Below are 27,787 nucleotides of genomic sequence, written 5' to 3' on the forward strand. Positions count from 1 at the left end.
TGATCTACGTTACTGTTTCAGCAGCGGTTTGGCCAAAATGAGCTAGCAAATCAGACGCTCCATGTTTGATGCACCATACTGACGTACATCATTACTGATGTGATGTTCTCAACATAATAAAACTGTCAACGCTTTTTGATACATCCTCAAATCATAACTCTATAAACATAACAAGAGGCTCGAGTTTCAACACACAGACAAACCTAGATTCCTGGTCATACCTCACACACTCTTATACCGGCTTTCTTCAGTCCTTGGGTGCACAAAAATGACAATCAAGGGGACAATTTCCTTATAAAAACAAACAAAGAAACAAACAAAAAGAGTCTTAAGCCAAAAGGACAACGTTTTCTGTCTTGTACAAAACCGCGTCATGCTAAAATGGAGCTGTTTGCCATTTACACCATGGATGGAGATGAAGATAAGCCAATCTTTTCAAAAAAGTCTCCAGTCTGATGTCTTGTCTTCGCTCTGGGTGGAAAGATTTACGGTATTAGTGAAAGTCACGCAGTTCGTCATCATTATTCTCCATCCTGCAATCGTTAGTTAGTTCAAGCATAAAATAAAGGTTTAGAGGGAGATGAAGAGAAAGTCAGAAGCCTCACGGGGAGGATGATGGCCGAAAGAGTTGCTCATTTCTGTCTTTGGCAGGGAGAAAGAGCGGACAGGAGACGGCCCGTGACTGAAGTCTATACAGGATGGTGTAAGCTGGGGAATTAATGGGAAGAGGGTTGGCCGGTGGGGAGAGTTAGATACAAGGGGAGGAAGAGTTCTCCACAGTTTGTCCCATAATGCACCAGGGCTCCTCCCTTGAGAAACGACCTCGTTAGGCGTCATACTTTTTCCCGCTTCTGTGGATCTGATGGAACAATGTCATGGAAAAGGCCATTCCCAGGAGCTGAAAAGACAAAATTCAGGAGAAAGGTTAATGTGACATATATGCAGATCAGCAAACATAGATGGGTTGATTTAATGGAAGGAGAGGGTGAAAAATAAATAAAATAAAATAAATAAATAAATAAAATAAGTAATAATAAATAAAAGAAAATATAAGAGAAAATAATATAAGGTATAAAATAAATATAATAAAAATATTATTAATATGATAAAATAATATATTTAGGAGAATTTTTTTTTACTACTATTCACTGTTTTTTTTACTACTATTTACTGTGTTTATGATGTTTTTTTACTATTATTTACTGTGTTTACAATGTTTTTTTTTACTACTATTTACTGTTTTTTTTATTACTATTTACTGTGTTTCCGATGTTTTTTTTACTACTATTTACTGTGTTTATGATGTTTTTTTACTACTATTTACTGTGTTTATGATGTTTTTTTAACTACTATTTACTGTGTTTACGATGTTTTTTTACTACTATTTACTGTGTTTACGATTTTTTTAACTACTATTTACTGTTTACGATGTTTTTTTACTACTATTTACTGTGTTTACGATTTTTTTAACTACTATTTACTGTTTACGATGTTTTTTTACTACTATTTACTGTTTACGATTTTTTTTAACTACTATTTACTGTTTTTTTACTACTATTTACTGTTTACAATGTTTTTTTACTATGCGCGAATAGCATGACTTATACACACGTACTGCGTCTGGTGTGAGCACAGCATTAGTCAGGGAGGTGATCAATAAACCGATGGTCACTTTGTCTGAGCTCCAGTGTTCTTCTGTGGATAGAGGAGAACCTTACAGAAGGACAACCATCTGTGCAGCAATCCACCAATCAGGCCTGTATGGTAGAGTAGCCAGACGGAAGCCACTCCCCGCCTCGAATTTGCCAAAAGGCATCTGAAGGACTCTCAGACCATAAGAAACAAAATTCTCTGGCCTGATGAGACTAAAATTTAACTCTTTGGAGTGAATGCCAGGCGTTACGTTTAGAGAAAACCAGACACCGCTCATCACCAGGCTAATACCATGCCTACAGTGAAGCATGGCGGCGGCAGCATCATGCTGTGGGAATGTTTTCAGCAGCAAAGGCTGTGAATACTTATGTGCATGTGATTTTTTAGGTGTTTTATTTCTAATAAATGTTCAACAATTTCAAAAAATCTTTTTTCACATTGTCATTATGGGGTATTGTGTGTACAATTTTGAGGAAATAAATGAACTTAATGCATTTTGGAATAAGGCTGTAACATAAGAAGTGAAGCGCTATAAATACTTTCCGGATGCACTGTAAAATGACAGTCATATTTTAAAATTAGAACAAATGTAATTTTCTTCTATAAACTATAAAAAAAAAAACCATTAAAAAAAAAGGCCATCAGCCAAGCAAAAACTGCCATATTGATGAATATGAATGCTAACAGTTAGATTTCTCCAATTATCAGATCTTATTAGGAAATTTAGCTTGTTTAGTTTTCTGGTTATTAAAAAAACGCTTGGAAAAACAGTCTAGCCTACGGTCTAACAGTCTATGTCATCTATAGAGGTAAATGGAAACTGTTGTGGAAATATCCTGCGTCTTTGAAGTTCATTTTTAGATTCCTTCTGATACATCAAACGCTCTGCGGTGGTCGACAATCCACAGTCATTATCTGAAAGCTGCAGAAGCGCACCGTTTTTATCATATGAGAGGGACGCGTGTGTGTGGATTAAATCAGATTCTCTTTAAAGGTTCTTCTTTACACTATGAATTCCCCCAGACACTGAACTGTAAATCTTGGCAGACTCTCACACCTCTAGCAGCATCTGACAAGCAGAGATGTGCTGCGGTCCAAACCCATAGGGACACCACTGCTTTCAGAAACCACATGTACTTAAGAGAGAGAACTACAGCACACTAACTGAGAACTATATGGAATCTGAGCTTTCTGAACAATGTGACTTTGCAATACCATGGCATTCTAAGTGAACACTACTGTACATCTGCTCCCGTTCAAACTATTTAAGGTTGAAAAGATTTTTAAAAAGTTTTTGTATTTTCCATTCTCCATTCAAAAATGCAATATAAACAATCATATTATGTATATATTAATTCATTAGTATTTCAGCAGTCATCACTCCAATGTTCAATGTCACATGATTGTTTAGAAATCATTCTAATATGCATATTTGGAGATCCAAAAATATTTCAGACTATTGTCAAACCATGATGGATTTTTCTTACTGTTCTTTGATAAATGGGTTCAGAAAAATAAATTATCAGTATTTATTTGAAAAAATAAAATAAATAAATAATATATATATATATATATATATATATATATATATATATATATATATATATATATATATATATATATATATATATATTCAAATTCAAATTTTCTAAAATTCAATTAAAACTACTTTTCTTCAGAATGATAATGAAAACATATTTAAATTTTTTTCTAATATTACACTACATTGTATTACATTTATGTTTTATTATGTATATTATATAAAATGTATGAAAGAACCATAGTACTTTAAGGTTTGCTCAAATAATAATTATAATAATAATAATAATTATTATTATTAACAAAACAAATAAAGAAAGAAACAAATGCATAAATGAAAAATAATAAATAAATAAATAAATAAGGGGTGTCACGGTGGCGCAGTGGGTAGCACGATCGCCTCACAGCAAGAAGGTCACTAGAGTGAATGAATAAATAAATAAATAAATGAATGAATAAATGAATAAATAATTAATTAATTAAAAAAAGCCTTTCTCATCTCAAACTTGTCAATGTTAACTCTACAATAAAATGTCTTAAAGAACCATGGTACTTTGAGGTTTGCTCAAATCCCTAAGCATGAGCTATCATGCTCCACTCATATATAATAATAATATAATAATAATAATAATAATAATAATAATAATTAAAAGCACTTACAGAGTACACAATTTAAGTCTGAAAAAAACAGATTACAACTGGCTTTTATTGGATGAGATCTAAGCAAACCACTTGTGACTTCTGGCCCAGCTCAGGCTGTGAGGAGGAGGATTACATAGAGTTTGCTTACAATCCTGCGGTCACCTCTTGGTGCATACTGAGAAAAGCACTTAGTAAAGACCCCTGTGTACTATTATCCTCAATACACTGTGGTTAATTACAGATTAAAGGCTTATGAGAATTTAGAAGCCGGCAAAACATTTTGGGTAATCCAACATGGGCTTCTTTTACTATTTACCAGGTTTGGCATTTCTGCATTGGCAAAAAAAAAAAAAAAAAAAAGATACAGATTAAGGGTGCATTCCCATTTCCCAAAGTTCCCATTTTGTGGGAATGTATACGTAAACATTTACAAAAAAATATGAATATTATTATTATTTTTACTGTTTATTATTATTATTATTATTATTATTATTACATATTGTGGGAATATGTATAGATTTTTGTTAAATTATTATTAATATTATTGTTAGTATTTACTATTATTATATTATTATTATACATTTTGTGTAAAGATATACATTCAATTATTGTTATATTTATTTATATTATTTAATTTATTACTTATTATTATTATCCCATTTTATGTGACTAAATCAGGTGACCATATATATTGCTATATATAAATTGATAATAAAAGAAAAGATTCAGGTTTGTTTTACTTTAACAATATACTCTAAAATAAAAATGGCTAACATTAAAATTGGCAAAGATGCCCCAAACAGCTGTTGAGTCAGAAATCTGGATTATATTCAACAGCACCATTTCTGCATGGTTCCTACAGTCTTCTTCAGTGTGACAGTAATGTGGAGTGTCTCCACAGAATGTTCACATTACCCCTGGCCACAGTGATAATCAAATACATCGAATTCCTGCTCTTTCTAGGGCCATAATGAACCACTGCAAGACATCTTGTAGGGCCGACAGGTTCACTTTCTATATATTGAAGTATCAGGAAGCCGTAATGAGCACTTCACCTTTCTCTCCCAGGCTGAATATGGCGCTCTAAACATGGACTGTTTCAGCAGAACCAGAATAGACAGAAGCGCTCATTATCACCACCACATTTGACACCCCAAGTGATGGCAAAACACATGCACACTATCTTACCTGAACTACCAAGATGCACATGCCGATGGTTCCAAGTAGGTGCTTATTATCTTCAAGCCACTCTTCAACCTTCTCGTAGCAGCCCTGGAAGACAGGAAAAATGTTGTGAGGTGTGATTTTTCTCGTAATACAAGCTGATTGTGGATGTTTCTCATTTGCAAGTTGCTCATTTTGATATGGGGAAAATAAGCTGAAGTTTAGCAACTCGTTTGAGTGAGCCAGTGAATGCTGCGGCTGCATTTTTAACATGCAGTGACTGGGAAAAAAGCACATTCAGCGACATACTGTACTGTATGTGGCTATGCAGAAGGAAAAAAAGACAAAACTGCTTTGAGTTGTGGTCTGCGGTATTTAAAAAGAAATCCATTTCCAGCACAACCTAAAATTGTGACGATAATGCAATATAATACCTTCTGATTATAATACCTTCTAAAACTGACTACACCCGAAAAGTTGTCCATAAGGAGAAAGATAGGGGAGATAAATGTGTATTTTTGATGTATTTTATTTGGTGTTATACAATTACAACAATTACAAAAATTAATCATTTATTCTTTGATAATATTCAATTCAAGTTTATTTGTAAAGCGCTTTTCACAATAATTATTGTGAAAAGCAGCTAAGGTTATTTATTATTAATAAGTAATATTTATAATTATTAAATATTAATTAAATTATTGCATTACAATCAAATTAGGAAAAGTTAAAGTTATAGGTTACAACAGCTTTATTAGTTACTAATAACTATTTTTTTGCTATTTTCTGTGGAGAATTTTGTAAAAAAATCTGTGGATTTATGCAGAATGATTTTGGGAGTATCAGAACTAAAAACTTAATATATAAAATAAATAATATCACCTTTTAACTTTTATTTAATGTTTAAAATGCAAATCCAATTAGCAGCACTTATTTGGTTAAACAAAGTAAGTCTCTTATATAATATATCTAATAAAAGACAGAAAATATTACTTTACAAACTGTTAAATAAATTATATGAACATTTTCATATCAGTCAATAATATTACTGAAATTAATAAAAAAACTGAATTCATATAAATTGACACACATTTACACAAGTAAACTCAATTATGGGCTAAAATTTGTGGAAATCTGCGGATTTCTGCATATGCAGATTATATGTGGGCCTACTAATAACTTTAACTAATGAACTAGTAACTAATAGCTTACTATTATAAATAAAAAATTTAATTAAAGCCCACAGAGTCGTCAGATTGGGAGAATGTCAATCAAAATGTTTCTGCTGACTGTTTTTAATGAAGTGTGATAATAAAAAAATGAATCACTGAATGGTTAGAGTCAGGGTATCTTGCGTCCATTCCATGTCTGTTTTCAAACAAAAAACGTAAAACTAAGAAAACAGTCGTTTTTTGTTTTTTCTCTTGCTCACAAAAAAACAAAACAGAGATTTTGACTCGATTTTAGTTTTTTGGTTTAGGGTAGGAAACATGATTGGCCAACCAAATCTGAGATTGTGACGTCACCCTCAAAATAATAGTATATATATATGTGTGTGTGTGTGTGTGTGCGTGCGTGCGTGCGTGCGTGCGTGTGTATACACAGTTGAAGTCAGAATTATTAGCCCCTGAATTATTAGGCCTCCTGTTTATTTTTTACCCCAATTTCTGTTTAACGGAGAGCAGATTTTTTTCAACACATTTCTAAACATAATAGTTTTAATAACTTATTTCTTATAACTGATTTATTTTATCTTTGCCATGATGACAGTACATAATATTTTACTAGATATTTTAAGACACTAGTATTCAGCTTAAAGTGACATTTAAAGGCTTAACTAGGTTAATTAGGTTAACTAGGCAGGTTAGGGTAATTAGGTAAGTTACTGTATAGCGATGGTTTGTTCTGTAGACTATCAAAAAATACAGCTTAAAGGGGCTAATAATTTTGACCTTAAAATGTTTTTTTGTTTAAATAGCCAAAATAAAACAAGTAAGACTTTCTCCAGAAGAAAAAATATTATCAGACATACTGTGAAAGTTTCCTTGCTCTGTTAAACATCATTTAGGAAATATTTTAAAAAGAAAAAAAAAATTAAAGTGGGGCTAATAATTCATAAATAAATAAATAAATAAATAAATAAATAAATAAATAAATAAATAAATAAATAAATAAATAAATAAAACATTGGGCCCTGGGGCCATAACAAAGGGTACCACCATTTGTTTTTATTTTATTTCTTTTTATTTTATATAATAGGAGGAAATAAAATTAAAACAAATGGTGGTACCCTTTGTTATAGCCCCAGGGCCCAATGTTTTTTTTTAATTCTGGTCCTGCTAACAACTATTAAAAAACTAACTAATATAAAAACACTAAGTAAAGAACATTACTTATTATTATTATTATTATTATTATTATTATTATTATTATTATTATTATTATTATTATTATTTAGGCTTTGCTCGAGAGCAATCATGCAAACCAGGTTCTGCTCGGAAATGACTTTCTTTGCTCAGCATCAGGTGCACATCAGCAAGACGTTTAACAGCAAACTATGACCTTATTTTGATGACAAATGTGAAATACTACTGCTAATTTACATTTTTATTTAATGTATGCATGTGCAATGAATGTAAGCCTGCTAACAGATCAAACCATAGAATATGTAAACTTAGTTTATATATAATTAAATAATAATAATAATAAAAAGCCTGGGTGCTGAACTATTATTTTGAGGGTGGCGTCACAATTTTAGATTTGGTTGCCCAATCTGAGGATAACGGGGAGTTTCAGCACCGCCTACATGTGTATAATGAATTTTAAAGTTGTTTATCCATTTTCTTACCCTAAACCAAAAAAAAAAAAAAAATGAAAATCGAGCCAATACTGTTGCCACACAGCTGTTTTAAACCCCTTATAAAAGTGATTTTTGCATAATAGGTGCCCTTTAAAATAAATGTAGTGAAACACACATGAAATGAAGTTTTGGAACATCTTCAATTTCACATATGGCAGCATTTTTAATGCACAATGAAAAAGAATAAATGCACATTCAGTGATATTTCTACTGAATGCTATGTGGGGAAAAATTCAAAATAGCTTTGAGTTGGTGGTGGTGTTGTGGGCTGCTTTATTGAAAAGGAAATCCATTTCCAGCACAAGCAAAAAGTGTGACGGTAATGCAATATAATACCTTCCGATATGGCAAAACTCATCTGTGCAAACAGCCTCACGTCAGAGTTTTTGACTAATTTCTCTTGTTCTGTGAATTTAAAACTTTATGTTGGGTTGCTGTTTAACGTCTGGGGGTGAAGATAAATTCAACAATTTAACGGCTTATGGTTTCAGGCTAACTTGACTACAAATGCGTCCTTGTGTAATTTTCATTCCAGCAAATGGTGACATTTACTCAAATTTTTTTTCTCTTGCGGCAGTTTCACAAACTTCAAACACTTCTTGTTCTGCCTTAATGAAAAAATTGCATTAAAAAAAAACATTTAGAGTTCACTAAAAGGAAATGCCTCATCCGCACACACTCCATTAGTAGCTCTGTGGTAACTAAAAGCTGCCGATAAGAAGGTGCGACAGCTTGACGTGCAACATCAGCAACTGATGTAGAGCTCTGTCAATGGCACAAAATATTGCCACAAGAGACCATCGCCCTCTTCACAATCTCATTTAAACATTCAGTACATTAAAATGAGTTTTCATAAGCTAAATCATCTCCCGTAGGGAAGACAAATGCGTCGAGTATCCAAAAGTGAGCAGAAATACATAAGATACATGAGTCTGGCACTTTATAGACACACATAGAGCTTCTTCCAACAGAGAAGTCTTAAATCTATGGCTTTTACTGCCTTTCATTTATTAATAATAACTCTTCTCAAGGACAGAAAAGAGAAGTCGTCTCAGTTATTACCTCCAGTCCTTTCTTTGATCCCATCCCATTTCTGAGATGTACTTTTAATGGACACAAGAGTTTAAATAGAAATGTAGTCAAAATGAGGACAATTAAATGGAAAGTGGTGCATTTGAAATGCCACATGCCTTTGGTGTGTGTTGAGTGACAGGCCATCTGATTAATCAGACCACTGATATTACATGCTATCTGAAGCTATCCAGTATTTTGTCTGGTTGACAAACTTAAAATTGGACTAATTAGTAGATTTACATTGGTGGACTTGAAATTTGAAAGGTTGTGAAAGTTTTCATATGAGACTTGCAACACAGACATCATGCGCCCAGTGAGGCTGTGGAATATCCAAAATTGATGTAAAAAAAAGTATTTTCAGATAGAAGTTCACCGAGAACGAAATGAGAAGATGTACACACTGGTTGGTTACAGTACCTTACTTTACAATAGCACAATGTTTTTTGGTTGTTGTGAGTATACACAAGTTAAGTAGACTCTTTTCAGTTTCAAATGATGTCCTACTCTTGTCTGTATGACTAAAATCGCAGAGAATGTTATATTCCACACTGAAAAAAATTGATGATTCCTCGGATTTACAAAATGTTTACAAAAATTATATATTTTTTTAATAATTTATAAAATTATAAGTTAAGTGGTTGTAAACTATTTATTTGGGCTGAATTTAAACAAACACATTAAGTTTAATTCTAATTAAATAACATTATTTTTTTTTATTTGAACACATATAAAGTGTTTGTAACAATTTTGCAGACATAATTATTTTCAGTTTAGATTCTCCATTACAAAAAATTTATTGCATGTTGATAATAAATTATGTTGCATAATTCGTATGCAACATGGTTTTGGCACATGTTCCAAAAGCACATTTCAAGTCTGTTCCATGTGTGTTTCAATGTGATTTTAATGTGACTGCACATGATAAATCTCATGTGGTTTTTCTATAAGAGCTGGGAATGCAAGTTGGTGTACCAGTGCATTCATCCACTCTATTTAATGTGTCGTATAGACAGCTGCTTTTTAGCATTCTGAAGGGGGCAATGACAGTGAAAAGACCTTTAAATATTCTGTAATTTTTGGTTATACAGATAAGTGTAGGAATAATTTAAAACGGTAAAGAGTCTACTTTTATATGCATGTACTGTATATATAATTACAACACAAAAATATGTTTTGTAAATAAATAAAACAAGCAGAGTTCACTTTCTTTCACCTCGAAATTAGTCAACTAACATCTGAAACGTGTGAGAAAAAACACTTTCCTCACAGACATGGAAAATCTATCTACATACTGTAAAGCTTGACATCTTCCATTTTAAATGATGCAACTTTATTTGAAAACAAATGTTCTCTGGTTTTGTAATCTATATGAAACTAACACAGGACATTCAAATTTATTATCTTTAATGAGTTTCTTGTTCTGCTATTCAAACTCTAATCACTGATGTCAACCAATTGAACAAGTAAACACCCACAAACTTACAAAGAGGTCACTACCACAATGTAAACCTGCTGTTGTCATTACTAAAAATATTAAGTTAATATAACTTCACCTTACTTAAAATACCAAGTTTTGGCATCAAGACTTAAATAGGTGTGTTTAACTTACTCATCAGGCAGCAAAAAACTTAATTAATATTTTAATTTCTTTAAACGATTTACCATGTCTCTGTTTAAATGATTGACTGCGCTTAAAATTCTGCCTTAACTGCCTTGAATTCTCGCTGATTGGTCGATATATATGTTATTTGACATAAGGTGCTCATTTTGCTTGTGATGCTGTGTTTTGTTGAAGCAAAGCAGGACAGAGGCACTTCCTGAACCCATCTGACAAAAGAAAAAACTTAAAGTAGTAAGTAGATATTTAAATGCTTATATACAATTTTATTAATTGATATACATGCAGGGGTGACACGGTGGCGCAGTGGGTAGCCCTGTCGCCTCACAGCAAGACACAAGTCCAAAGACATGCACTATAGGTGTATTGGGTAAGCTAAATTGACCATAATGTATGTCCTGGTCCTCCAGGACAGGGGTTGAGCGTTGGGCTAACAACTCACCTCCTAAAAAATTTGATGTTACAAAACACCAACATGGTGTGGCTAAATATCAACTTCGATATAAACGGCCCTGGGAGTAAGTAAGTAAAGAATATCAAAGCTGAAAAATTTGGAAGTTTAGTCTATTAGCCATTTTAGGTTATATGTACAGTACTTAAACATTTAAGTTATCTGTAATTAAACATTTAAGTTAATTCATTGAAGAGACCACATTTGGTCAACTCAATTTATTGAGTTGTCGATTTCACATTACTGAAACAAACTGAGGGAATCACTTTCCTCGAATCATTTTAATAGTCTCAACTTATTAGGGTTTACAGTGCACTTCATTTTCATTATTTTTGGAAAAAGATTCACTCTCAGGAATAAGTTGGACAGTACCTTATCAGAGGATGATATAACTGTTATTTATATTATTTTTTCTTTATTACAGTAACGAAACCGTTTATTGGCCTAATTTAACCCAATGCGTGAATATGTGGACGTGAAGCTGGTGCAAATGACGGAGGTGGAGATGGAGGACTGAGATGACTGAGGAGGACTGAGATGACTGAGTAACGCGAGAACCTGCGAGACCTGGTACGAGATCCAAAATGGCGGCGTCCGTCTGCTAGAGAGCAAACAACTTTTGAAGACTTTTTTTCTCTCTCCCTTTATTTCCACTTTTCTCCGTGTGTTTCACCCGTCCAAAAATCGGACTACATCAGTGCAACTGGACTATACTTTCTTTTTTTCTCTCTTTCATCCTGGATCAAATTCAAGAATACATCGACGCACAATACAACACATACTGCTGCAATATGGAAGGTAATCCCGCTCCAAACTTCGAGAGACCACGAGCCGATTCACCCTCTAACATGAACTCGACACCCTCCTCACCATCCTGTTGTACCGAGGTAAGCGAAATATTACGCTCAATTGAAAATAAACTCTCCGGACTCGACAGAACAATCGCACTAATAGAATTCATTCACAAGGAATTCCAAGAACTCCGTCAAAGTTTAGAATTCAGTCAAGAACAGATAGACACTCTCACTAAAAAAACAACTTTTTAAAGGACTCAGTTCACGCACTTTCCACTCAGCTCACCTCCGTTGTCACAGAAAACAAATCAATGAAAGAAAACGTATTGGACTTACAAACACGCAGTATGAGAGACAATCTAGTTTTCACAGGTATCCTGGACCAAACTCCAGACGACCCCGAAAAATTAATCAAGGACTTTATGACTAAATAACTCAAACTGCCAGCTGAAACTGTACAAAACATCACTTTTTATCGTGTCCACCGCATCCGTTCCCAACAAAACAACAATCGACCGCATCCAATCATTGCAAAATTCGAAGCTGGTGCAAATATAGGCATCAGATATGTGTCTAATATAAAAGTATATATTTTTATTCTATTTTTCTTCTTTCCCCTTTTAATTATCGATCAATTGATGCACTTTGGTCAACTCTCTGTATTATGCTGCCTGACTGCCTGTATGGGTTTCCACCATGATTTTAACAGACTGAACACAGAGACTGGACAGCCTAATTTAACCCAATGCATGAAGTTGTGGATGTGCATCCCGGAGATGGTGCAATTACAACAAATACAAGCATTTAAGTGTCTTAAGTTGTGTAGTTTTCTTTTGTTAATACCTTTCCTTGATGCACTTTGGTCCACTCTCTCAAGCTGGTGCAGCGCTGCCTGACGAGGGGATTTACATTCAGACTAATGCAGCGATTAAAATCATACATGACTTCACGCTTTACTAAATCATGTCTGTGTGGGATTATGTCAAGACATATACCCTTTCAAGCCGATCAACATGATCTCTCAACATGTATGAAGGATAAAAACCTGCCATGAGAAAAACTGCCTCGATCTTAGTTTGGTTTGAACACGAAAAGAGGTGAGGGGCTGTAGTAAAAGTAAAAGTACACGCCCCATTTCGTCAGTAGCGGACCTGGTTGAAACCATGTTTGAAACTCATACAGACAGTCAGGCTGCGTAATACAGAGAGTGTATTACTTCCACTGTATCTGTTCAGATGTGGGGACGGAACTAACCCCGTCACGTCAGACACAGCGACATTCCAAGATGGTGGCGCCCTAGGTCTAAAAGCTATAGTAAAACATGCCGTTTCCTGCTAAATGGTTACATTAACCGAGTTTGTTTAATATATTTCCATTAAAGTGGAATCCAATGTACAAAATAAGGTAAACTTGATTGCTTCATGTCCCCTTTAACAGTACAAGTTACAATGGATTCATACATCTTTAAAGTAAAGTCAAATTGTCAATTTTAAAGCAACAGATTTACTCACTTTTTTAAAGTAATTTACAGTAAAAACGTCTTTGCTTTTAAAAACTCTTGACACGGCGCTCAGGGATGGGTTTAAAAAAAAAACACTGCGAAGCGCGAGTCCATGTGATGCAATATTATGAACGTGACGTACGAACAACAATATTGGACCCATTACAAATAGAAAAACAATATGTTATATATTATGATAAGCACATGAAATACATCATATAACTGGTCACAGTGGTATTCTGGACAATGAGCGCCTCATCCACCATGATATAACTGTAAATAAAACAGTTGTCATGGCAACTTTCTACTATAAACAGAAGCTTGCAACGGTTGCCCTGCCTTTAAGCTCTTCTAATTGGTCTACCCCTTTTGAATCTGACAGTGATGAGATGCTCTGTGAAGATTTGTTTACTTGACATGATGTTAAAAACACGTGCGGCACTTCAAAAGACACCGTTCGTTCGGCAAGTGCTTACATTAAAAAACAATGGAAAAAATTTCTGTTGGAGAAAAAAGATTCTATGTGAACGGCCCCTTACAGTGTGTTTAAAAAATTTTTTTCTTCTTCTCACAAAGTGTGATGACATATGGCAACACTGTTACTTGTTTAAATGCATGTTTCCACTCACCCGTGTCCAGAACATGTTGGTGGAGTTGCGGCCACACTCCTGATAATGTTCTTGACAGCAGCGGTCAGGCACAACCTTTTCTTTCAGAGCATCATGCCAATCTGTGTACCCGGTGACACCACAACACTTCCACTGCCATGCAGGAGGAGAGGAAAATCAAGAAAGGTCAACAAAACTTTATTAAGTTCAGCACGTATAAGAAAATATTTTCAGGACTGTCACAAAGATTACCTCAGCTTGGATGATATTCCAGGCATTTCTCAGCCCAATGTTGTTGTCTGTGTTGTAGAGGGCAAGGCCATCTTTCAGGTCCTGCTTTGCATTCTCACTGACCTGTAAACAACAGGAGGAAAGGTTTAGCCACAAAACCAATCTTGAGAGCATTAATATTTCAGTCAGGCCTTATATACAGTGTATAGAGTGTAATGGTACAGATCTTTGTTAGAAATGTGCACCAAACGTATAGTATAATGTGTTGTTGGAACCACTGAAAATAAAATGTAATACAAGTTTTATGAATATATTCATTTTGAAGGCACAGTATGTAATTTCTGCCACTAGAGGACATGTATTGCAACAAACATAGGTGTAGTTTGATGACGCTGTGACTGAGTGTGGAATCATGGAAGTTGTCATCTTCATTGCATCCTAAGGCACTCTCATGGATGAGCTAAAGACTTATTATCATTATCATATGAAGCTAATAGTACATGCTAAAGCAATGAGAGACGAGCGTGACGCTGCACGAGAACAGCTGAGCTTTTATTATGTCACAGTCCACTGCTTCCAGCTATTTCAGTTGTGATCATGTGGAGAAGAAGCAGCACTTTTTTTATCACACTAAATACATTTTACGGTTTTGTTATAATACTGCTATGTGCAATCTAATATAAAAACACAACATTTTAAAGCATCTTTGGTGTTTTGTTGTTTTAAACCAAATTGGAAATCAAGCCTTTATCATTTTATTAGCATGGCGACAGGACATAGTCTGTGTTACACATTTTTTTTTAATTTCTCTGGATTTTAACACTCTTTGAAACATTTGGCATAACGTACAGTGTATATATAGTAGTGTATACAGTAGGCCTATATAAAAATAGCCTATATAGACAGACTACTGTGTTTTCTTTTTTATACTTTGGACATATTTTAATAGCTGATTAATTAGCTATAACTTTTTGACTGCTTTTTCCTTTTTCATGCTGTTATGCGCACATTACATTTCACACGCATTTGCAAGGTGACTGAAAGTGAAATTAAAACACAAACGATACTGAGCCATTAATAGTTCAAAAAGTAAAAAAAAACAATTATAATTGGAAGCAGAACATTGACGTTTTGAAAACTGAACTGAAACTATATTTTTAAAAATAAACTTGTGGATCTTAATTTACATCCTGCGGTAAACTTATTTTTATTATAACGTTAGTGAGCTGCTTCAGGTAGTTTATTTTTATCCTTTTGATGAAGTAGAGCATTCAAAGAGCTCTTTAGACCATGTGGCGGACCGTTTCTCTGTGTTTCGCTGGTAATATCTTTGAATAAAAAATTATTTAGGCCTATTTAATTATTCATTTATTATTTATGTACAATAATTGAGTTATAAAATAAGATAGCAAAATATAATCAACAACTAGAATGTAAATGAAAACTGTAAATGAAAAAGTAAATAAAAAAAGCTTATTTATTGACTCTCTTAGTCCTATCACTTTAAAATAACAAACACTGTGCATCTTTCTATACATTTAGGTTAAAACCCTGCTTTATTTGTTTATTTAGGCCTACTTATTTGTATTTATGTTTGTACTTTCATTTTAGTTATCTTTTATTTCTTTAATTTTACTTTCAAAAAAGAATTCTCATTTCAATTAACAAGTTTACAATGATAATAAAGCTTGTTAACAAGTTTTTAATGATTAATGAAGGAATTATAATGCTTTGTTTCATTGTTTCATCTTCATTTACAAGTAGCAGAGTATTTACAGATACTGCATATTTCTGTCCGTCCGTCCCATTGTGTCCCCCTGGCGGCATAGTCACAAACTGCAGTTATACCTAAAAACACTTTCTTACTCCTGTATTGCGGCGGCAGTACAGGTCGTGGCGGTAATGCTCTTTTTTAAAGTGTCACCCACTGTATCACTCTTCTAGTGTTTCTTTAGACATTTCAATAAAAAATTCTTACATATTGTGCCTTTAAGGAAATGACATAGATTCTTAAATCCCAACTAATCTTTTATTCTATGCTGCTTGTTGACTAAGCATTATTTAGCGCATGTCACATCAAACAATCCTAAGAACTTTTGTGTTTTATTGCTTTTGTTCTGTCACATTTTGTTCAGTTTGTCAGAAACTTCAAGAAATAAATGCTGTTTTCATAGTCTTTGATGTGGATTGATTTGTCTTTCTCATTCCTTCCACTTTACCGCTAGTTTTAGCACCAAATATCCATGAATGAACATCTCATCTCATGTAATCGCTCAATCAGAAATTCAGCCAAAGAAAGGCATCAATAAAACAGTTTGTAAACAACATGTCACATAGCAAGACAACATTTACTTCAGGCAGGCTATACAGCATCCACAACACGTTCATTCACGAGAGAAATAAACTCCAGAGAAGAGCATTTCTAAATATTTGCACAATATTAGACCACATATCTATTATTCATTACTTCAAGGGATAGTTCACTCAAAAATGTTGTCTTCACATCTTTTGTTTACAAGATTAGATTAGAGGGAATTTTTGGATATTATTAAGTATTGATTGGCTCTCTTGTTTAGCACCACTCATAGCCAGACTTTCTAAATTCCATTGTTTATTATTTATAAAATTGAAAATATTTTGTGAATAACTCACTCACTGTTTCACCATCACGTCTTGTAAATAAATCACTACTATTTGTACACCACTTATTGTTGTCTGTAATAACTTGGAGCACATTTTTCTTTGAGTTTCTGTTTTAACAAAGTCCTCAATCCAAGTTGTACCATACTCCACATATCAATAGGTTTATTTAGAAAAATGTTTGGAACACAGACAGCTGAGTATTACCATTATATGGTTATTACTGTGCCATTATGTTTGATTATAACCATTATATGAAGGCAACATGCCCAGGATGGCCTTAACAATTACTATTTGAGTGTTTACAAGGCCATCTTGAGGATGTTGCCTTCATATCTCTGCTGTCTTATACAACAGAGAACTTCTGAAAAATATTTCCTCTGTCTGTTCTCAGAATTTTTATTCTCTCTCTGATAGTTTTGTTCACACTGAACTGGGTAAGGAGGCTTTTTCTGCATGCATGCATCTCTGTCTGGCCAGAATAAACTGAATTTACAAAAATTGCTGTCTTTAGATCATTTTAAGTCAATCACTAAGCAAATAGAGGGCGATTCTCTGATTTCTAATTGTTCATAATGTGTAGTTTGTCCTGTAAACTCCGTCTTGCTGCTCATTTTGGCCAGGGCGCTGCTGTGAAATAGATTATTAATCTCAGAGTGTATTTTCTACTGCATAAAGGTTTTTTAAAATTGAAAAAAGAAATAAATTTTTATAGTGTTTCTTCCTACAATGGAAGTCAGTGGGATACCATATACCTTCCATTTCTAACACTATTCAAAGTATCTTCTAAAATGACAAAAATTGGATAATTTACATCAATCACTCAGCAAACAGAGGGCAATTTTATCATTTGTAATTGTTTTAAATATTTTTAATGTGCTTGTTTGTTCTGTAAACACTCTCTTGCTGCTCATTTTAGCTAAGACAAAAGCTGTGAAATAGATTATTACTCTCTGAGAGTATTTTCTGCTGCATAAAGGTTTAAGTAAAAAAGAAATACATTTTCATTTTTTAAAAATGTTTTGCTGCTTGTTCTAACTACTTATTTAAAACGAGGTGAATCAACACAATTCTTGAGTTTCTTTAGGAGGAAAACATCATTGTTTTATGCTCAATTCACTTAATTTTTTAAAAAGTATACATTAACTTAATTCCTTCAAGTTGTCCCAAGACAAATCGATTGCAAGAAACCCACAAATTTTTAAGTGTATTTAAATCAATTGGTCACGAAAAAGTTGTTCAAGCCAGAGAGTTGAAAAAAATAAAAAAATAGTAGAAACATTCTTAGAATTAGATTTAGATATTTTTAGAATGTAAAACGTCCTCATATGTGTGTTTTTTCACGATTTAATGTTATTATTATTATTATTATTTTTATTATTATTACAAAAAATATATAATGTTCAAAATAATAATTTGGGATCTGTTTGTTTGTTTGGATTTGTTAATGAAGCTTTTAATATCAAATTAATGTGATAGCAACAGGGCGCCCTACACTACATGTTAAAAGTCTTGTCATCAATCCCAGTTCTGAAAGCCACAAATAATAACTTGACTTCTAGTTGATCATTTGGAAAAGTGGCAGAAGGTAGATTTTTTCTGATGAATCATCTGTTGAACTGCATCTCAATCATCACAAATACTGCAGATGACCTATTGGAACCCACATGGACCCAAGAAGGAAAAATCATGGTTTGGAGTTACATTCAGTATGGAAGCATGTGAAAGATCTGCAGAGTGGATGGCAACATCAACAGCCTGAGGTATCAAGACATGTGTGCTGCCCATTACATCACAAACCACAGGAGAGGGCAAATTCTTCAGCAGGATAGCACTCCTTCTTATACTTCAGCCTCCACATCAAAGTTCCTGAAAGCAAGGAAAGGTCAAGGTGCTCAAGAATTGGCCAGCCCAGTCACCAGACATGAACATTATGCCTGGGGTAAGATGTAGGAGGAGGCATTGAAGATGAATCCAAAGAATCTTGATGAACTCTGGGAGTCCTGCAAAATCGCTGTCTTTGCCATTCCAGATGACTTTATTAAGAAGTTATTTGAGTCATTGCAGAGATGTATGAATGCAGTCATCCAAGCTCACGGGATTTATACACAATATTAATTCTTTTTTCTCAGCAGCATGACTTTATATTCTATACTGTACATTATTACTGTTAAGTGACAAGACTTTTGTCTAAGCAAAGTCAGACCTTACTGTCCTAATTAAATAATTAAAAATCAAGGCATGATCATAATTTATTTTGGTAAAATAAGTGTACTCTAGAGGCCTTTGCCTTTCATATAAGCCACTTCTGATACCAAATGAACAACAAGAAGAAAAGTAATTATTTGTTGTTCCTAAAACTTGGATAGGTGACTAGACTTTTGTCAGGTAGTGTATAAAGTTTACAGCATTAACTGAGATACACTTATTAAACCTTAGGAAGATCATCATTATAAATAAACATAGGCAAAGACAGAACCACAATTTGTTCAGTAAATAGAGACACACTTACTTAACACAGAAATATCATTAAATTATATATACACTACCGCACATAATGAAGAATACTATGCGTGTCCTTAGAGAAATATTACCTGCTTGTCTACACTAATAAGAAGCCTGCCTTTAGTCAATACCTGTTATCGGGATCTTGCCGACTGCATCAAATGAATGTAATTAGCATCATTAATTGACTGGCATAGTGAGCGGAGCATTTAAAAAAGCCTGCCATTATTGACGCTGGAAGACAACATACTCATATCTGCCACTTTAGAATCGGTATCATTTCCCCCTCGGCTGGGATAGATAAATATTTCACCGGCAGTTTTAATGAGGTGTACGATCTCACATTAGTGGTTGAGCGCACTTTGGCCCAGAGCGTCGGAAGTGTGGGGTGATTACAGTTTGACAGAGCGGGCTGGTCCTCATACAGACGCACACTAGATTAACGTCATTTCAGCCCTGAGAAAACAGCACATCCTGGAATTTCAGGCATATTTCCAGTGAAAGATAGTCTCTCACACACAGCTATAAATAAGATGTATAGAGATAATATCTGCACTTTCAGCTTAACGTGATTTATCGTCACACTTTTTTTATTGCTGTTGTATTTATTGTATTATCACAACAGTCACTGTTCTGCTCACACTGGAAAGACTTTTGGGAAAGGATGTTGTCGGTGGTTGCTTAATAAGCATGAAATAATCCATTATGTTTCTATCATTGCAAATAAATCATTTAATAAAAAACTTTTTAAATATAATGTCTGCAAAATGCACGAATGTAAAATATATAAGAGCATTTTAAATGGACATGTGTTAAATTGTGGGATGAGGTACAAGAATAATGCAGTAATGCTTAACTTAGAAAACACCACTAATTTACTAATATACAACACATTATAAATTAAGTTACATAATAGTAAAAATACTATTAATAAATTAAAATGCCATTAATAATTATACCACTATTATTATACAAAACAAACAACAATTTTAAATACAAATTTTGGAATGGCATGTTTTGTAAATTAAATTAAATTAAATTAAATTAAATTAAATTAAATTAAATTAAATTAAATTAAATTAAATTAAATTAGCCGAAAAGAAAATGAATGAATAAATTAAATTAAAGTAAAAAAATACTACTAATAAATTATAATACCAAAATTAATAATTTTACCGCTAATATTATACACAAAAAAACAACCAACAAACAAATACACCAAATAAATATATTTCAAAGTATATACTGTAAAAGTAAAATAATAATAAAATATATATATAAAAAAAATATATAATAATAATGCAACTAAAATAATTGTGGATAGTGTTAGCTAAATATTTTTAATTGAACCTCTTGAATAACATCTAGAAATGAATGAAATACAGTAGTTTACTGTAAAAATGAGAAATTACTTTTACGGTTTGCACTGTATTTGTACGGTAAAACACTGGCAACCACAGCTGCCGTTTTTTACCGTAAATTTTACGGATTAAATTTTTTACAGTGCAGGGGCTTCACCCCTTCCCCTTCACACTCTGTTTCAAGGGCCAAGGGGAATGGGTAGAGGTACAATAATAGAATTGGGATTGGGCCTTAATATGAACTTAAAAATAACCCTGAATGAAGATAAAAGTGCATGATATTTAAATGCATGTGTTGAATGTGAAATGTCTGCTAAAGGCATAAAAACACATTTTAAATGCTCATTCTGGATTAAACTGTCTGCTAAATGCTTAACGGTAAATGTTAAGGTGCAGTATGGAGTAAAATAATGAATAGTAACGACTACAGTAAGTGCGAACACCACTAATAGTCTGACAAACTGAAACATTCATGCTATGCAGCTTCTCTGAATGCGGAAGGCAATTATTTAATGAAGAATATTAAATTTTTTATTCTCATAATCATTCACATTTATGGAGTAAAATTGGGCTAAAATGCCCTCTGGAGACCCGCGTCATGCCAAATGTTTTCCACATTCTTTTCATTCCATGATGAAATAAATTCAGCCGATGATGCAGAACGCCAGCAATAACACTGAGTCAAGACAAGATATTAAAAAGCTGTTGGAAGGCATATGTCTCTCTCGCTGTGTGTGGAGTGTGCGCTCATTAGTGCTCGACATTTTTCCTGGTGGGTTTTGCCGTGCGAGAAGCCCAGTCTCACAATGGAGAGAATAAAGCGAAGAGGTGAATAAGCAACATCATCCTTGTCGGCAGAAACATCTTGAGACCTCCGAGTCTCATTATACAAGAATACATCAAAGAACACTCTCGACTCCATCAGGGTACAGTGTGACATCACTCCTTTCACATCTCGCCCGAAAACGCATGATAATCCGCACTGTTTGGTAATGGCTGTTCTTTCATTCCTAAAGAAAAGAGTCTCCATTACCCAGCACGCGAGACTCTCATAGCCCACACGGTCCAATTACAATTAGGCTCAGAGTTACAATAAACTCTTAATCAGCTTGGGCATGAAAAAGTCACGCAATTCTGTTCATCCTGTTCAAACAGCAAAATAGCATGTCTAATGGAGGGGAGTTACATGTGAGACTAAGCCTTTCTAATGCCACGAGCTGAGTAGGGCTACTAGAAAACAGCATTTTATTATTATTTTTTTTCTTTTTTTCTTTCATTTTGGACAAGAATTAATTTTCTTGCTGAGAAGCGAAAGTGAATGTGTACACTATCAGCCAGGTCATATAAAAAAATGGGGGGAAAAAAGAGAGTAAATACTCAAAAAGTTTGTGGTCAGCAATACAAGTACAGATACCCTAATAAAAACTAATTATATAAAACTCCTTCTCAATTTTACTTCAGTAAGACTGACTTCAAATGCAAGTTTCATTAAAAAAATGCATTCATTAAAATGTTTTAGAGTCCATTTTTTAATCCATTCAACCAATCTCCAGATCTGGCAGGGCACTTTTAGCTAGCGTAATATCATTGCGCTTGCTGCAGCCATTGTACGGCAGCAAAGTTCCTTGATTATTACGCTGAAATTAAGTATAGTTCCTAGCCAAATGTGTTAAAAATTTCATTTTCTGTTGGTCTTAGTACATAATGTAACCACAGAAGAGTCTAACTCTAAATAGGAACATTATAGTAACTCTTTTTTGAGTGAGATGCTAATGGTGTAATCTGATTCAATTATTTATGCTAAGCTAAGAAAAAAGTGCTCCTGCCAGACTCTGAGATTGGCTGAACAGATTCAAAAATGTAAAAACTAAAGTGTTAAACTCCAGGGCAGTTGTAAAACCAGCATTTTTCAAAGAAAAAAAGGTGTTTCTTTTACTAACTCTGATCAAATCAGATGAATCGGAGTTTTAAAAAGCAAAACATTATGCCTTAGATAACAGCAAAGCACAAAACACTCAGTAACAGTGCAAATATATTTAAACAACAACAAAGAATATTGGGAAAAATTTATTTCTGTTTCTTTAAAGTTCAAAAGTTTAAAATTTAGCTTTTAAAAATTTTCAAGACATAATATTTAGAAATGTTTACTGAGAATCAAATCAGCATATTAGAATAAAACAAAATTCTTAGATGATATTTTTAAAAATACATTAAATAAGACATACATACATATTTTTCAGAATAATAGTTTTTTACTAAATCAAAAAGTAGGCTTTGGTAAAGATACTGGCTGTTATACGCAGAGAATGGACCTCAGAAGAACAAACTCGTGAGACCGCGAGAACAGAGATTGCGTCCTGTGAGAAATGAGATGCTCCATTCTTCCTGATGCTCATGTGACCTTTACGCATTTTTAACAGAAAATTATTTAATCATCGCATCATTCATAAAACTATTTATAGTTTTTTCCCTTTTTACAATAAATACTACAAGGATTCTCAACCGGTGGGCCTCAGCAATCCTGCAGGTGGGCCACGAGATAAAATTAACTCCTAAAATTAATGCTTAAAATTAGCACTCAATATTATACTATAATTTTATTATTTTATTAATATGCTATATTAAAATGATCAAAGTAATGCACTTTCTCCTGTTCTATGAGTGATTACTTTACTCGCTGCAAAAACAGCCTCATGATCGCGTCTGCAACTAGTACACGTCTGTTCATTCACAAACTCTACGTGAAGTGAAAGTGAAAGTCTCTCGTTGCGCATTTTTGTGTAAACTATGGAATACACCTGCATAGTTGTCAAAATTAATGTCCTGTGAGTGCTTTATAACAGATGCGTGCCCATATAGGAGGATCTAGAGAGGCTCAATGGTGTTTCTGCCATCAAATGTAAAATAAACTTGCATATGAGCTTTAGACGCGCTCTAGCAGAGTTAGTCACTGTTAAGGTGTTCATACAAATATTTTAGAGAAAATGTCAGACAAGTGGGCTTTCAAAAATTGATCGGAGAAAGAAGTGGGCCTTGAGGTGAAAAGGTTGTGAACCTCCGATATACATAAAAACCTTACAAATATACAAATAAAACAGATTTGAATACGAATTTCAGCAAATAATCACCCTTATGTGTTTATGCCTTTATCAAGATTTTCATGTCCATGTTTACTTTGACCATCTCATCTAGGAAAACTCCTGAGATAAATAAGTGATATCTCTGAACTTTAATAATCAATCTATATAAAATGCTGCGCTTCCCACCTCCTTTATTCAGCCGGAATGACTTCTGGGACTTCCCAGGCGAGTTTTGCACTCAAGTCTGCATCGATGCATCCTCGATATCAAGAACACATCCGGGAACTTTCATGTGTAAACAGTTCTTACGGTCTTGAGTTTTAGAACTGAACTTTGTTGATGATGAATTTACACGAGAACACGAGGACGCAAGATTGATGAAGAATCATATTGAGAAGAGACTCCTTAAAGGTATAGTTCATTCAAAAATTATCATTTATTAAGAATGCCATTTTCTGGCACCCGTCAACTTGCGTAGTAGAAAAAAATAATTAAAAAAATACCATGGAAGTCAATGGGAACCAGCGTTTTTCAAAATGTCTTCTTTTTTTTTTGTTCAACAGAAGAAAGAAACTGAAAAAGGTTTTAAACAAGTTTGGGGGAGAACTTGAACTGTCCCTTTAATAACTTTTGAACTGTGTAGTAGGGTAATGAGAAAATTATTTCAACACCTTAGCAAAAGCCTGGGAACAATCATGAACTTCTGGAAAAAAGAAAGTTACTAAAAGTCATGGAAATTCATTGGTCAAAAGGTGTGGGAATCTAATTTTTGGCAACAGACATGTTTAATAATCCTGTCATCTTTCTTCTCATCTTAAAAACCCAGTGGAGGATGTTGGAATGCCTTTATTTTCCGACATTAGAAAGTTGTCATGTCCTCATAGTGGGATACGAAAGGAACAGTACTGCTGAGATGGTGTTCTGCTCATATTCTGCTCCATTCGCCATCTTGCTAGTCCTAAGGGACAAGCTATGCTAATGAAACATACTGTCAGAAGCATCATATTATGCAGAAAGTTAATTAGCTCCTCTAAACATTGAGTTCATGAAAAGAGCACCAGTGAGAATGAAAGGTTACTGCAAAGTTCCGATAATGTCATGTAAATGTACAAAAAAATATGAAAAAGCAGTGTAGCTATGATTGACCAGGGGTGCGTTTCTCAAACAATGACGTAACTCGCGGCTAAACTATCACAGTATGATGAATCGTTTGGGAAAAGAACAATGTAGTGACCAGTGTTTACCAAAACCCGTAGTTTCTCTGTCGCAGATCTATTTGATTGATCCATGTTAGTTTTAATGTAAAACGCCTATAATGATGCTCTGATTATTGAGAACACTACATATTCTATTCTAAAACATAAAATCACTTACAAAAGCTAACACGTATTCTAATATCATATACAAATCATAAGAATAAATAAATAAATAATGAGGCTATTTATTGAGAAATTAAATGTAATATTTATAATTTATTATTTATTAGGAAACAAAAAAAATCCTACTTTAATAATACAATTAATAATATTAATGATGATGATGATGATGATGATGATGATGATGATTATTATTAATATTGTTATTATTAAGTAGGATATTGTTTATTTATTTTTTATTTTTTGAAAAGTCAACTTTTATCATTTTACACATGCAAACCACTGCAGAAATGTTCTAACCAACAGGTCTATGTCATATACAGTACATACACTTAATAAGATACTTAATAAATAACCTTGTAGCAATTGATGTTGGAGTCATGAAATATTGTTTGCATTCGTCAAAACTAATATTTTTTTACGTCAAAAACACAGAACATAACTGAAATAGAGTGAGCCAGAGCGACAGGAGCAGAGAATTCCGCATGGTCCTAATGCCTTCATCCGACAGTTATTTTCAAATATGCACAATGCGAGCCAAACAATAGACAATAGACATGTCATTCCCATCATCCTTTCAGACAACATCGCTTAAAACTATATTTCGGTCCCATTTACACTAATAAGTTTTAGTTTATTTCCTATAAGCTATTGTATATTGTAGCATACTTTGTTTTTATAATGGCCATTATTGATTATTAAAAAATTTAAGATATAGATTATTCAAATAAATATCCAGCAACATAGACATTTGTATTTCGTATTTAAACATAGATTTCATCTGATAGGCTAATCTTTTATTGCCTACAACACATTGTCAAAACCCACACAGTATTTTTCATATTTTATGAAAATGAAAAAAGGCAGTTATGTTAATTATTAGACTCCGTTTCATTACTATAAATTAAAAGCATTAACGTATGCTATATATTTTGTTTTCACAAGCTTTTTAGACGTAACGTAAATTCTGCTTTTAAATAATAGATCACCTATATCTTTTGTCATGAGGCTGTGTTCAAAATGACATCAATGTTTTCAAAGTGCACTACGAAGAGAGCACAATTGTAAACATAAAGATCGCTAAAACTAAACTGTAAAAATAGTTTGAAAGCAAATTACACCTAAGAGAGATAACTTTAAGGCTTTTTTAAAAAAAATAAATCCAAGTTTAAATGTTAGAATGTTTTAAACGAATAGTACAAAGGGCAGATAACTAGGAATAGAACACAGCCAGGAACAATGTTTCAGGCTACAGCTCCAGAGCTCCAGAGCAAGTTTGCGAATGTTCGTTGGAACGATGGATTTGTGAAACACCAAATCAATGAGCAATGTTTGTAATGACAAAACTTGTGACCTTAGTTGGCTAACGATTTTCGGAAATGCACCCCTGCTCAGTTATGTGTTCCTATCTAAAACATTTAAACGTTAAACATATGCTGGATAAGTTGGCGGTTCATTCCGCTGTGGCGACCCCAGATTAATAAAGGGACTAAGCCGAAAAAAAATTAATGAATGAATGAACTTTTGACCATTCATCTTTAAACTTGCTGTACTGTAAACTAGCGGTGAATGGAGCATACGTTCACAAAAAGTGAATAGAGCATATGTTTCCCATGGCCTGTGGCTGCTTGTAGCTAATGCACAGCTCATTAGGAGTTTGTATACCTGGCCTTGGGTTGTGTTTAAATAATGTCCGTCCAGTTGGATACAGTCTCATGATCGCACAGTCCAAAGCCATTTCAGCCAGCGCAAGCATCTGGATAAAGTGAATGACCTAGCGGCTCGGTGTTTGATTTGTAATCATTCCTCTTGTGGGTTTCCTATGTTCTCAGGCAACTTGTGTATGTAAAGATGTTAGTGTTTGTTTGGGAATGTGGAGGGTTTGACCTGAGGGTCAGATGTTATATGTGGCTAATAGATGACATCATTATCTATCCCAACAATTCTGGGAGCGGACGCGAGAGAGAATGCTTATAGGCAGAGAAGTGTGAGTGTGTGTGTTTGAGTCTCCAGAGTGTGGACAGGTTTGGACAGGTTTGTCATATTGTTGCCCTGAGGGCTCAGGTTTTGTGGAGATGTGTCAGCACAATGTGTGTGTGTGCATTGAGGGAAGCCTGCTGTTTACTAAAGAGTGGAGGAAGAGGAAGATGAGGGCAGACAGCAGATTCTTCACTGCTCGTCACCTCTGCCTATGCTAACAAATAAAAGTTTTCAGCAATTTAGAGATTGCAAACACAAACCATTCTAACTTGAAGGTTAAGTTATTTATTTTTTAGTTCACCCAAAAAGGAAATTCCTGTGTTTGTTTTCTCTCTAGAAGCTCCTCACCTACAACCTATTCCAAACCTATTTTTGTCCACTATTTCAATTGAATTAATGTGTATGAGGGCTGTCAAACTTTAAAATTGAATAAACACCATGAAACTGGTTCACGTGACACTATATATCTTCTGATGACAAACAATAATTCTGATCTCTTCATCAAACTAAATTTATTGCTGAATTCTCCTCAAGTGAGTTCATGAGGCAAAACATAAGCTGTAGTATTTTGAGAAGTAATCATTTTGCATTGTAACTCCTGTCAAATCTTAAGTTGAATATAAATTGTGTACAATACGCATGTATGATCATGATTTAATTCATTCAATGATCTTGTTTTAAATTTAAAAGCTTTGGCTCACTTTAAGAGA

General features: G+C 33.7%; 1 protein-coding gene across 2 annotated transcripts in view; it reads right to left on the minus strand.

Moving 5' to 3' along the window:
- Nucleotides 1-592: 592 nt before the first annotated feature.
- tspan9a (tetraspanin 9a) overlaps nt 593-27,787 on the minus strand; it is a 280,460-nt gene continuing 253,265 nt past the window's right edge. For both annotated transcript variants that reach the window (XM_056478503.1, XM_056478501.1), the window contains 4 exons: nt 14,157-14,258; nt 13,926-14,057; nt 5,023-5,106; nt 593-898 (listed from right to left, as the gene is read on the minus strand). In XM_056478503.1, the coding sequence (XP_056334478.1) occupies nt 827-898; nt 5,023-5,106; nt 13,926-14,057; nt 14,157-14,258 (390 nt within the window). In that variant the 3' untranslated portion in view covers nt 593-826. The remainder of the gene's footprint in view (nt 899-5,022; nt 5,107-13,925; nt 14,058-14,156; nt 14,259-27,787) is intronic.

This window comes from Danio aesculapii, chromosome 18, assembly GCF_903798145.1.
Source record: "Danio aesculapii chromosome 18, fDanAes4.1, whole genome shotgun sequence".
Taxonomy (NCBI): Eukaryota; Metazoa; Chordata; class Actinopteri; order Cypriniformes; family Danionidae; genus Danio; species Danio aesculapii.